Source organism: Labrus mixtus, chromosome 24 (genome assembly GCF_963584025.1).
Source record: "Labrus mixtus chromosome 24, fLabMix1.1, whole genome shotgun sequence".
Lineage (NCBI taxonomy): Eukaryota > Metazoa > Chordata > Actinopteri > Labriformes > Labridae > Labrus > Labrus mixtus.
Genome location: NC_083635.1, coordinates 3,322,831 through 3,334,046, shown reverse-complemented (window position 1 = coordinate 3,334,046; position 11,216 = coordinate 3,322,831). Strand labels below are relative to the sequence as shown.

Here is an 11,216-nt window from a genome sequence, read left to right as displayed (position 1 = left end):
AAGTTAATTTATATGGGAAACTTGCTCCGAGAGAAAAATAGTGACAAGAAATATTCATCAATTGGGTTGCCGGATGGCCTGGCTGTTATGTTGCACACCCTATGAAAATGTGAAGAGTCTGTGGTGGTCGTCAGGACGGCTGTGGGTTCAGGTTCGACCTAGACCCTATGCTTGCATGTCATCCCCACTCTCTCTCCTCCCAACATTTCCTCTCTTTTCAACTGTCCTATCGAATATAGGCAAAAGAAAAAAAAGGAATATTCATAAGTTGAAAAGAACACACAGAAAGTCTTCATACATATTTAATAATATGTAAGATGCAGCTGTCTAAAAAAGGGAATGCCATTTCTAAATGTGATGTGGATTCCAGGCAGTTGTATAAGGCAACACAAGTTGTTATTTTTACTACATTGTAGAGATGGAGTCTTAACAAGTGAAAATCTGCTGTGTGGACCGACAGCAGGTGTAATGATGTGTGTAAGGCCTCAGATTTCTGTATGAACAATGTAATTACAACCATAATGGATAAAAAAAAGACAGGAGTTATCAGCTGGAACAAAAGTGCTTCTGTGGCTTTAACATTCAAGAAATACTTGCTGGTATTTTTTAAAATCAAAATGCAGCAAGTTTTTTAATGAAAGACTAGCTTCTTCTGCTGACAGTGATCCAGGTTTCATCTTTAGGTGTGGACACCAGCTCTGATCTGACCTCCATCACCTGTCCCTTCAGCTGGTGGAGCTTCAGCTGCCGCACGAACGTGCTGAGCAGGACGGTAGCGACGGTGTACGCAAACCTTTTAAGGAGAGAAAATAAAATCAATTGTGGAGATTCCTTTTAAATATGGAGGACAATTCAAAGTCATTCCCCAAAACTGAAAGGTCAGAGTTAAAAATCATCTTAAGCAGCACCAAAAAGCTAAATGGCTGCACTGTTAGAACACTGGTCTAATATTTTCACCCAGTATCGTTAGCTCACTCTTAGCTCAGAGGAATAATTAGGAATAGTTTGAACTAAATCCCCTTGAATACGTTTGTACATCTGTTTTTACCTGAGCTCTGGGCACGTCTGATTCCCAGAAAATCCAAGCAGACAGAAGCTCTTCCTAACGGATTCTTCTTCAAATCTATCAGGGTCAAACCTGAGGAGTGTACAAAAAAAAATAATACATCAGATTTAATACTTACAGGTCATTCTGGCATTTCATTCTGTCACACTTTTTTGTTCATCGTATTCAGTGTCTACTTTACTTATACTTCAGTGAGTGACATCCTACAATCCCCATGATGCTATGTGATAAATGTGGAAGGAAGAAGAAACCAAACATCTGGGACTGGATCCATAAAAACCACCCACATCCATTCTACGTGTTTAATGAGGCTATACTGGAGCTTAATGCTGACATTAACATGCCCATATGAGAGATTTGAGATTACAAAGATTCAAAGAAAGAAGGACAGGCTGAAAAATATAGACTTCACTTTATCAAGCAGAGTTTGGTTTTTAAGATTTGAACAGTCGGCTTGTAGCCCACACTGAAATCTCCAGCCTTTTTGAAAAAAGAAAAAGATGTCAAAGTCAATGTAAAAACATTCTTGGAGTGAACCTGTGTGGGGTGCTCCAGGTCTCGGAGTCTTGCAGGACAACTCCCAAAGCGTAGATGACCAAAGTCTGAAAAAAGGCAAAAAATTAAGACTTATATGTTTTTAGATATTTAAATGTTTTTTTTTTAGATCTGTACATTATAAATGTCTCTGCACATTTTCTTGTGTTTCTTGTCATGTCCTATGTAAAAAAAAAACGATGAACGGCCTTTTGAAATGGGGCTGTGCCTTGTCTTGCCTTCCTAAATGTTGTTTTCACTTCTAATATATCATAGTAGAGTTTTTCTTGTATATGCCAGGGGAAATAAGTCGATAGAATAACAAGTTGGGGCCAAAAAAGCAACAACACACCACTGACACTACATTTTTCTGGATCTTGATTTGGACTGTTAGTTTATTCAGATGCAACACATTTCAGACTCAAAAACAATGAGGTTTCTTTCCCCCACAGACACAAAACTATGATTTGTTTCATGTTCTATCAAGATGAGATGAGGAGATATAAATAGTGAGAGTGAGGGAGCAGGAAAGCAGATACCTCTTTGGGGATGACGTGTTGATCGACTTTTCCCTCCACTTCCTGAAGCCGAGCTGCGACGGGGGTCAGCTTGGCCGTCCTCACTGTCTCATTCAGGACCTGCTGGCAGTATCTGTCCAGGATAAAAATATGATGAGACTGAGGTTATCGACACACAAAACATGCCTAGGTGAACTGTTGCCATTGGATTCTCTCTTGCCCTGATCATGTCCATTACGTATCCTTTAAACACAGCGACAACATTAATTATAGTTTTCACATTTTAATAAAACAGGACATTATATTTCATGGATTATAGATAAACCTGGGTACCTAGAGCCTACCTGAGCTGAGGGATTTTGTCCAAAGAAATTGGATCAGAACCCAAAACCTCCTCCAGCTCCTGGTACAGTTTGTCCTGAACCTCCTCTGAGGTGGAGAGGAAACGAAGCGCCCAGATACACACTGTCAAAAACACAACGTTATAAAATAAACTTCAGGGATTTATCTGAGAACAGAAGTGTTTGTTTCCCAGTAAAGGACACTTAAGTTGCTTTTAATGGACATGCTGAAGGTTAAATATCAACATGATGTCCAGGCAAGGGGCTTAATATCGCATGCAACCTCAAAAAAATGAATTTCTTTGAGTTATTAATTCATGTTGGTCATTTGAAAATGTCTCAAGGAGCTCGAGGAAGTTGAGCTCAATGTTGTTTACACAAGAAAATAACATGAAGTGTGATCTTTATTTGCAGCTGTTTAAAATCAGCCAGTTAACAAATATTTGATCTGTTTGAGACTTACAGTTGGCAGTGATTGCACATCCTGCCAGAGTGAAAACCATACAGTCCTCCATGATCTGAAACGACCAAAAACAGGGACATTTCTCTCTTTTTGTCTGACGCCTTAATGGAAGCAGTGAGGGGTCTTTAAATTGTCTTCGGGGTTTCAAAGCAGAATGTGTGACTCCATTAGTATTCACCTGTCGCTCTGTGAGGCTGGACTGAAGCAGAGCGTCCACAAACACCGTCTGCTTCCTCTGGGCTTTCCTCTCCCTCGCCAGTGACAGCAGCCCAGACTCCATCTCCGACAGAGCTAAACACCCGAGAGGAAAATGAAGAATTAATCCCAAGTAACAATAGTCCTTGCCAGATAAATCAATAAGAAGTCTCCCCTAAAACAGCTGCTGTTCACTGATTAAGGCCATAGTTATGCTCAGCCTGTCTCTCCTCTCAGATTCTGGTTCTAGTTGCCTGTCAAGCTCCCCTTCTCTCTCACACTCACACTCACACTCACACTCACACTCACACACACACACACACACACACACACACACACACACACACACACACACACACACACACACACACACACACACACACACACAAAACGTTGTGTCTGAGCCTCTGCAAACTTTCCCTCCTGTTCCTCCACAGCTGAGCACCCAGAAGCGGCTCCAACATGTCAACACAGAGCAGGTGTGAGGGCGGCTAAACAGACCGAATAAAGAGCTGGACATAAAGACTCTCTAGACTTGAAAAGTCTTCACTAAATCCACCAACAACAAACATATATACATCAGGTTCTGTTAAAGCTGAAAATACATTCATGTTCTACCCAGTATCATAGAAGTTCACTGAGAAAAATAGCAATTTAACCTCTCTTTACTTAACACACTCATAGGAGACAAATTAAAGACGTCAGATACACTTTTTAAGTTCTTTGTATAAAAATTGTGAACTTAACAGAATCCATTAAGATTATTTAACGCAATAACAAGTTGAGGGAATCTAAAAGCTAAACTAAAAAGACAATGAAGATAAAATTAGATTGTAAGGTGGCGAGAATAACAGAAGATAATAAAGAACATTTCCAATAATTCCCCCAGCTTCTCTAAATTAATTGTAAACTGAGTAAAACTTCACTCACCCTTCTCATAATGTCCTTTCCTGCTGGTGCTTTTCTCCAGGGAGCCGTCCAGGTAGCCTTTCCCGATTTCTGACCAGATCTAATATGCCAGTGTGAGATAGACGAAGAGGAAGAGAAAGAACAAAGCAACAAAAATGAGTCAAAAAATGCAAAACATTTGTAGGTTTTTGTAAGGGATTCAACTTTTTTCTAAAATCTGAATTATCTTTTTAACTCACCGCATCGTGGTTCTTGCGGAAGGAAATGACCTCAGCGTTGTCCCTGAAGCTCTCGCCCAGAGCCACCTGGGTGACGGTCTTCATGGCGAGACCCAGCAGGTGGGCGCACAGAGGGATGTGTTGATCCTCAGGGAATGAGTTCCACTTTCCAACCAGCTCCTCCACAAGCTAAAGAAAAGAAAAGAGTTAGAGAAAATAAAAAAGTCTGCAATGGTTAAGATGTTATTTTATCAGCGATACAAACCTTGAGAACAAGAGGGAGGTTGTTCTTCAATGTGCTGTTGATGGCATTCTCGTACACCTTTTTCCTTAATATGCCCTCTGTGGCCCCGCCTCCCATTCCCGACTGGTAACCTAGCAACGACTTCAGCATCGTCTCAAATGAATCAGCTGAGAAAAGCAACAGAAAGCTTTGATTATTTTTATTTACTAATATAAAAACACAGAATCATACAATAGAGAGGCATCTTCAATGTCTTCATTCAGCTGGACATCAAACCCAGAAAACACGGGGTATGCCGCTGCACTCACTGGTGTGGTTTGGGTTGATGTGTTGCCGTAGCTGTTGCACAGAGCCCAAGCTGACTACCGGCCGACCGCCGAACCAGAACGAGGCCACAGGTCCAAACTCCTGATGCAGACTTACGAGGAACTCGTGCAGACTGCCTCTGTTCACGATGTCCTGTAGGTTCCCATCCCTGAGAGAGCCGAAAGACATGACGCGAAGGTAACAAGAAAATCTGAGTGGGTCAATGGCAAAACCCAGGAAAATGTTAAATACTACAAACAACAACAACATGCCTTATAAATATTCTTTATAGTGAAGGAGGAGAGCCATTTTTCATCCTATTTAAAAATGACATCAAGCATCCTGGTACTAAATGAAACGGATGGAAAGATGGCAACTTACTTTTCATCTGTGGGGTTGAGACCTGGGATCCCAGAGACCCTTCTGGATGACTGAAAACAAACAAAAATCAACTTTCCCCATTAGTGTCAATGTAGTATTTTAGTTATTTTTACATTTTCGTTCACACACACTTCTAAAAAAACTTTGGTGGTTGTTCACAAATGCCTCATTGACAGGTAGAGCCTCTGAGTTCATGTTCCACTCAGCAGAATGAAATCTCATTCAAACATGTGTCACTTTAATGCTCCCTCGTTATTAGATGAACAAACCTAGTTTGACAACTCTTAAAGTTCGTCATATGAACTGTTTTAGGTCTTCGGGTAAAATCGGAATAAAAAGACGCCACAATCAGCATCATTTAATAGATTTAACTTGAATACAGTAGTGACTGTAGTCGGATAACGGGGCTAGGACACACCTCTGCCGAGTCTTAAAACAACACTTTATTAAACCAGGTTACTCATGTGTGTTTTGGATGAACGCCGAAATTAGAAAGGGGTTATAATTATTCATTCAAGATCTTGAACAAAGTTAAAGGTGACTGAGTGCACACTATTTTGAAGTGGTATTGGCACAATAGACGTCTCAGGCTAGGTAGCTAGCATGAACTTAAAGCTAACTTCTTGCAGTAACTTACCGGATACAAATAAAGAACAGCGCCGACCAAAATGATGACAAACGTAACCGCGAAGATGGCAAAGTCCAGCATGACTTCTGGCTTAAAATAGCACTGCTTTGTCAACTTTGAGTCATGAATATCTGGAGATTTCCAGCTAAACTGATAACAGTCACCGTTACCACGTCAATAGAAACTGCACGTCCCTGGGTTCGACTACACAGCCTAGATGCCGGGCAGACCAAAGTAGTTGGAATCGATGAATAATAATCGATAGTTAACGATAACTTTATAAAAGGTATAAAATTGGCTACAAATGTATTTGAGTATCAAACTGTTTGAGGACTAATCCTCTTCTGAACTTGTATCATCTTTGCCTGTTATTGCTCTGTTTTGAAGCACAGTCTGTCATATGAAATGTGCTGTAAATAAACTTGACTTGAACTTTTATCACCTATCCGCTGACACTTGAACTTATTTTCATCGTTTGCAGAGACACTTTAATTCATATTTAATTCCCTTTCATCACTTGAATCTGCACAGAATAATGTATTCTTAGCATTACAATAAGTTCTTTCTCCTTTTACTTTCGGTGGCCCTGTAATTACTGGGTTTAATTATATTCATGGGAGCCTCGAGAAGTACCTTATTATACCATCAGAAACATAAACATGTTTATATCGTGTATTTCAAGGTAACAGTCAGCCCTCATGTTTCATGTAAATGTATGTTATTCTTAAAAAAATAAACATAATTGGATAAAACTGTATTTAAAAAGAGAAACATTCACATTTCAAAAATACAAAATTGATCTAGAGAGTTCATGAACAAAATATACATCATACAAAATGTGCAAAATGCCAAAAAAGTCAATATACAGATTTTTTCTTCTCAGGCGGTCATTTCTGAATTGTCCTCTGGTTTGGGAGGTTCGATCTCCATGGCCATCAAGTAACCTGATGAAGAAGCACGAGATATTTAAATCAACCATTTTCTCTTCTTTTTCAAACACCTAAAAATTACAATTGAGTTTCAGGCAGTATTAAAGACAGATTCTTTTCTCTCACTCTCAGTATAATCTTTTTCCGGTCGTGTCGCGAGGAAGATCCAGGCCAGTCCCACCAAAAGAGCCACCACCAGGTTTACTGTCACCCACGGGTGAAGAATCTGATGCTCCGACCCTGGTGGCCTAAAGGAGAAATGAACTTAATTTGTCATATCTGGGCTCTGGAAACGAATATTAAAAAATAACTGACTCCAGTGAGCTAACCATAGTGTTGCATTGAAGGCAGGGTACAGGTTGATTCTGTCGCTGGTCATCTGCTGGCTCAAAGAGAGGACCAGCGCGGAGAAATACACTGGATGGAAACAGAAGAGAGTGACGTGAAACCAAACCTGTTTGAGAGGAAAGGCAGAAATAAAGCAGTGTTGACAGAGCGTGGACTCACAGAAAGAGGCGAGAGCAACCGGGTCCAGTGTCATAAACTCCCTCAGAGCCATGGAGCCTTTGGCCAGGTTCACTCTGACAACACAGGAGTTTATATTGAACTTAAAGAGCTGCATTCAGCTTCACTTTTCACACATAAATTCTTATCCTTATCCTTTTTATTTTAAGTTTAGCTTGCTAAACAAGACCTGTATCCAAAACTTTTTTGTGTAAGGTTACCACATTTATTTCAATAATTCAAAGCAGTTTCTAGGCTGAAGTTTGATCAGCCAATCAGTGTCCACGACTCTTTACCTGTCAAAGGCGGCCACCGTGCTGATGGCGAGCAGCATATAGAGCAGGGACTGCGAGGGGTACGCCAGGCTGTTGTATTGCTCCAGGAGGTTGGACAGAGCGGTGAGATGCTGCCCCGCTAACATGTACATCACCACCACGTTCCACACGGCGTAGCCCGCCAGGAAGCCGTGACAGTACAGACCAAACATCCTGCACAGTGAACAAAACAAACAAAAAGGGACAAAGAGAGGGTTATTTAAGAGGAGGGGACATGTTTGAAGTTTTTTGTTGTTGTAGTAAACTGTTCCTCCACCTGAAGCCTTCGTGCACTCTGATAGAAATGTCTCTAGTTGTCCAGAGCGGCTGAACGTGCTGAAATTCTGTCATGTTGTCCATCTGGACGCTGGTTTTCCTCCAGTCCGAACGCTCTGCAGGCTGGAAACGCTCTGCACGTAAACACATACACTATTCAATAAGAATAACCACTTTTTTTAACAGATTCTATTATATCTTCTTCTTCGTTCACTTACTGTTCCTCTCCACAAAGACTTTCCCCACCAGCTGGCTCTGACCCTGCGGCGCCGTGAACAGGGAATGCTGGGGGATCGGAGGAGGGGTGTCTGTAACAATATCATCCTCTGCTACGTCCAGCTCATCAGGAAGCTGCGATTCAACAACTTTTGACCTCCTGAAATGACAAAAAAAAGTTTACAAAAATAACTCTAAATACTATATGCAACTTTAATTCCTCAAATGAGCTATTATGTGTTTGAAAAGTTAAGCTTTATAGGAACCTTTTCAAATGTTTAAGTATGAGAAAAACACAAAGATACTTTGACATACTTCTTCTTTCTTGTCTTTTTCACCACTTCTTCTCCATCAGTCAGCTGATCTGCTGTGTCTCCATTCACCAGGTCTGCCTGGTCATCATCCAGATCTGACATCACACATGGACACGTCTTTAGATCTTCTAACCTTGTCTTACTTCATCCTGACTGAAACTACAACATTGGCAGTAAAACTGGAGACTTTACCTATGGTCGCCGTTTTCTTTTTCTTCTTCCTCCTCTGTGGAGGCGCGTCTGACGTGGCTTCAAGCGCGAGTTGTTCTCCTACCTCTGATTCCCTCCGGCTGCCCACGCCTCCCATCTCGAGCCCCTGATCTAATGAGGGAAACAGCAGAAGCTCATTGTATTTTTCTTTTAACGTTTTTATTGATAAGGAGACTGGAGAGTTCTTGGTGGAAATAACACACATACGGGATAATCTTCTGTTGTGTTGTCACCACTTTGAACTATTAAATGCACTAAATGTTATCCTTAAGTTTTACTAGACTGAAAGAAGCAGCAACAGGACAGTTCATGTAGAGTATTTAAACTAGTCTGATCCCATTTTTGCTGCTCAACATGCCTTGCACCTTTACTTGATTGTCAGATTTGTTATAGTAGACCTTGTGTTGAGGTGGACCCTTAAACCTCTGACATGTAAACATAATGCTTAGTTTACGCACCGTCCATATCATCCACTCCATTCGTCTCCTTCCTCGCCCTCCTCTTCTTGTGTTTCGTAGCTGGTACCTCTCCTATAACAAAGAGAATAATAGGATTAAATTAAACGGACAGGTGTCATATAAATAAAGACGTACATATCTTAAACATCACACTTTGTGTTTATCGACTCTGACTCACCGGCTGTGTCTTGACTTCATGTTTCCACAAAAAAAAAAAAGAGAGAAAAAAAAGAAAAGTTGAGTTTCCTCTTCAGTATAAAAAGAGTTCATAAAATTAATGTCAAATCATAGTAACAATCACCTACCTTGGCATTGTGGGTAGTGCTCGTTGGCTTCTCTGAAGACAAAAAGAAAAGGTCAGATTGTTTTTTTTTTGTGTTTGATGGTTCAGTTTCTAATAGACACAAACACGGATCACTTCGTACAGACCGGCAGACATCCTGTTTGATTCTATTTCTCTCCTGACACTTGCAAGATTGGATAAAAACGTTGATGTCAGGATGTTCTCTTGTACTTACTTCCAAGAAAAAACCTTCAGGAATAAATTACAAGTGACCCATAGTTCCCCTCAAACCGACAACCTAACGAACAAGCCACTAAGCAGTAAGTCGAGCTGGACTGAGAAGGTGTTTGGTCACATTAAAGGCAGCGGAAACACATTAAGAAACGACCCTGTCTGAGGCACAGTGAGCCAAACATGCAAAGAAAGTGTTTCAACAAATACTGTATGTAATTCACAGATTTTTTCTGTAATAGCAGAGTCAGATATGATTAAAGACTCTTACCGTGGTCTTCTTGGACATCCCCCCCCCCAAAGAATCAAGAGAGAATGGAGACGTGAAGCTACAAATAACATCCTGACTGACACGGATAAACCCTTTGGCTAAATCTGTGTGAGGATTACTCAGGGCAGAGGTCAGACGACTCGAACCTTTTCCAACTCTTGTACTACCAGGAAGTGTTTGTGTGTGAACTGGTTTAATCACTCTGATGTGAATAAACACAAGGGCTGCACGCTGTCATTTATTGTCCATGCATCAATCAAACAAAACTTCATCTGATGACGTGTGTCGTGATTTTAATTGGATATCACAGAGGCATCATCTTTTGAATCATTTTAATTGACTTCATTTCATTTTTAATCCGTTTTTTCTGTAATTCCTGCTAGTTAATTTTCCTTTCCTTTGCATTTTTTAGATTTAGATTTTAACCATTATTTTTGTCTACTGTTGTATAAGGTGTTCCTGTTATATTCTTTATGTATTTTTGTGCTATTTATATATTATTGTATCTTAATTTGTTGGGTTTTACATTTATTGTAAAGTACTTAGTAACTGTGGCTCTGATAGATCATAACTTACCTGTGGAAGAGGAGGGAGCTCCCTGGGTCGCATTTTCTATCAAAAACAAAGATTGTTGGCAATATTTAGAAGTTATCCAGCTTATTAACAGAAAACGTTGTCACGGACTATTAAATTAGCTATCATTTTTTAACGAAATTTAAAAAGTAAAGGAACAATTAAGAAATAAAATCGCGCAATTTCGAGTAAAAAACAAATAAATCACAGCTAGAAAATGTAAACGTTTTTGCAGTTATTTGTAAAAATAAGTTACCTTTGAGCCTCCTGTCGCCATATTATTAATGTCTCCTCTAACTCTGCCTTTTAAAATAATCTTCTAGTTAACTCATAATTAGCTGGTTAGTTTATTTAATCTACTAAAACCTATTAAACAGCAGCTTTGACTGTCGGTAACTAGCTTTATTTACTCTGAAATAAACCGCTACCCGGAAGGATTTCCGAGCGACACTTTTCTTCTTCTCTGGTTTATGAAAGTGTCACATTAGAGCCCCTAGTGGACTTAAAGCAACACTACATTCTCTTGAATACTACAAGAAAAAAGGGGGAAATAAAAACAGTAAATGACTCAAAATTCATTTATTATCATCACAAATATGTACAAATATTAAATTGTCATTACTTTGCTTGAACTTTTTTTTATTATAACATTGTTTTATTAAAAAAAGAGGACACAAAGTGTAATTTTTTTTGCCGAATAGCTTGTATTCATACGTCTTAATTAATCGTTCCGCATATGACACACCAACACAGCAAGCACAAATAAAATGACAGAAATTCTGAATGGAAAATAAAATGATATATATATTAGAGTCAAACAAGAAACCACCTACA

At 39.7% G+C, this 11,216-nt stretch overlaps 2 protein-coding genes across 2 annotated transcripts; both read right to left on the bottom strand.

The window, feature by feature from the left end:
• Positions 1–286: 286 nt before the first annotated feature.
• Positions 287–6,024, bottom strand: LOC132959608 (cytochrome P450 20A1). Its single transcript, XM_061032737.1, has 13 exons — positions 5,813–6,024; positions 5,176–5,225; positions 4,797–4,963; positions 4,510–4,655; positions 4,266–4,433; positions 4,048–4,126; positions 3,101–3,213; positions 2,923–2,977; positions 2,463–2,583; positions 2,140–2,251; positions 1,604–1,668; positions 1,049–1,138; positions 287–793 (listed from the first exon to the last, which is right to left on the bottom strand). Exons 1-13 carry the CDS (start codon positions 5,882–5,884, stop codon positions 643–645), a joined length of 1,389 nt encoding a protein of 462 aa, XP_060888720.1. The 5' UTR covers positions 5,885–6,024; the 3' UTR covers positions 287–642.
• A 520-nt stretch (positions 6,025–6,544) lies between these two features.
• Positions 6,545–10,827, bottom strand: LOC132959717 (transmembrane protein 237A-like). The gene is made up of 14 exons (XM_061032903.1): positions 10,639–10,827; positions 10,386–10,421; positions 9,330–9,361; positions 9,203–9,216; positions 9,025–9,093; positions 8,549–8,677; positions 8,358–8,451; positions 8,045–8,202; positions 7,828–7,960; positions 7,533–7,724; positions 7,240–7,313; positions 7,062–7,149; positions 6,859–6,980; positions 6,545–6,747 (listed from the first exon to the last, which is right to left on the bottom strand). The coding sequence occupies exons 1-14, from the start codon at positions 10,657–10,659 to the stop codon at positions 6,683–6,685; spliced, it is 1,227 nt and encodes a 408-aa protein (XP_060888886.1). The 5' UTR covers positions 10,660–10,827; the 3' UTR covers positions 6,545–6,682.
• Positions 10,828–11,216: the final 389 nt, after the last annotated feature.

What these genes read in the sequence shown, in the direction of transcription:
- LOC132959608 (XM_061032737.1), bottom strand. Translation starts at nt 5,884, where the DNA reads ATGCTGGACTTTGCCATCTTCGCGGTTACGTTTGTCATCATTTTGGTC. An exon ending in CTCAACCCCACAGATGAAAA is followed by an intron (nt 4,964 to 5,175) that starts GTAAGTTGCCAT and finishes CGGCTCTCTCAG; the next exon opens with GGATGGGAACCTACAGGACA. An exon ending in CAGACGTGCCCAGAGCTCAG is followed by an intron (nt 794 to 1,048) that starts GTAAAAACAGAT and finishes TCTCCTTAAAAG; the next exon opens with GTTTGCGTACACCGTCGCTA.
- LOC132959717 (XM_061032903.1), bottom strand. Translation starts at nt 10,659, where the DNA reads ATGGCGACAGGAGGCTCAAAG. An exon ending in TGGCGACAGGAGGCTCAAAG is followed by an intron (nt 10,422 to 10,638) that starts GTAACTTATTTT and finishes TGTTTTTGATAG; the next exon opens with AAAATGCGACCCAGGGAGCT. An exon ending in AGCTCCCTCCTCTTCCACAG is followed by an intron (nt 9,362 to 10,385) that starts GTAAGTTATGAT and finishes TTTTGTCTTCAG; the next exon opens with AGAAGCCAACGAGCACTACC.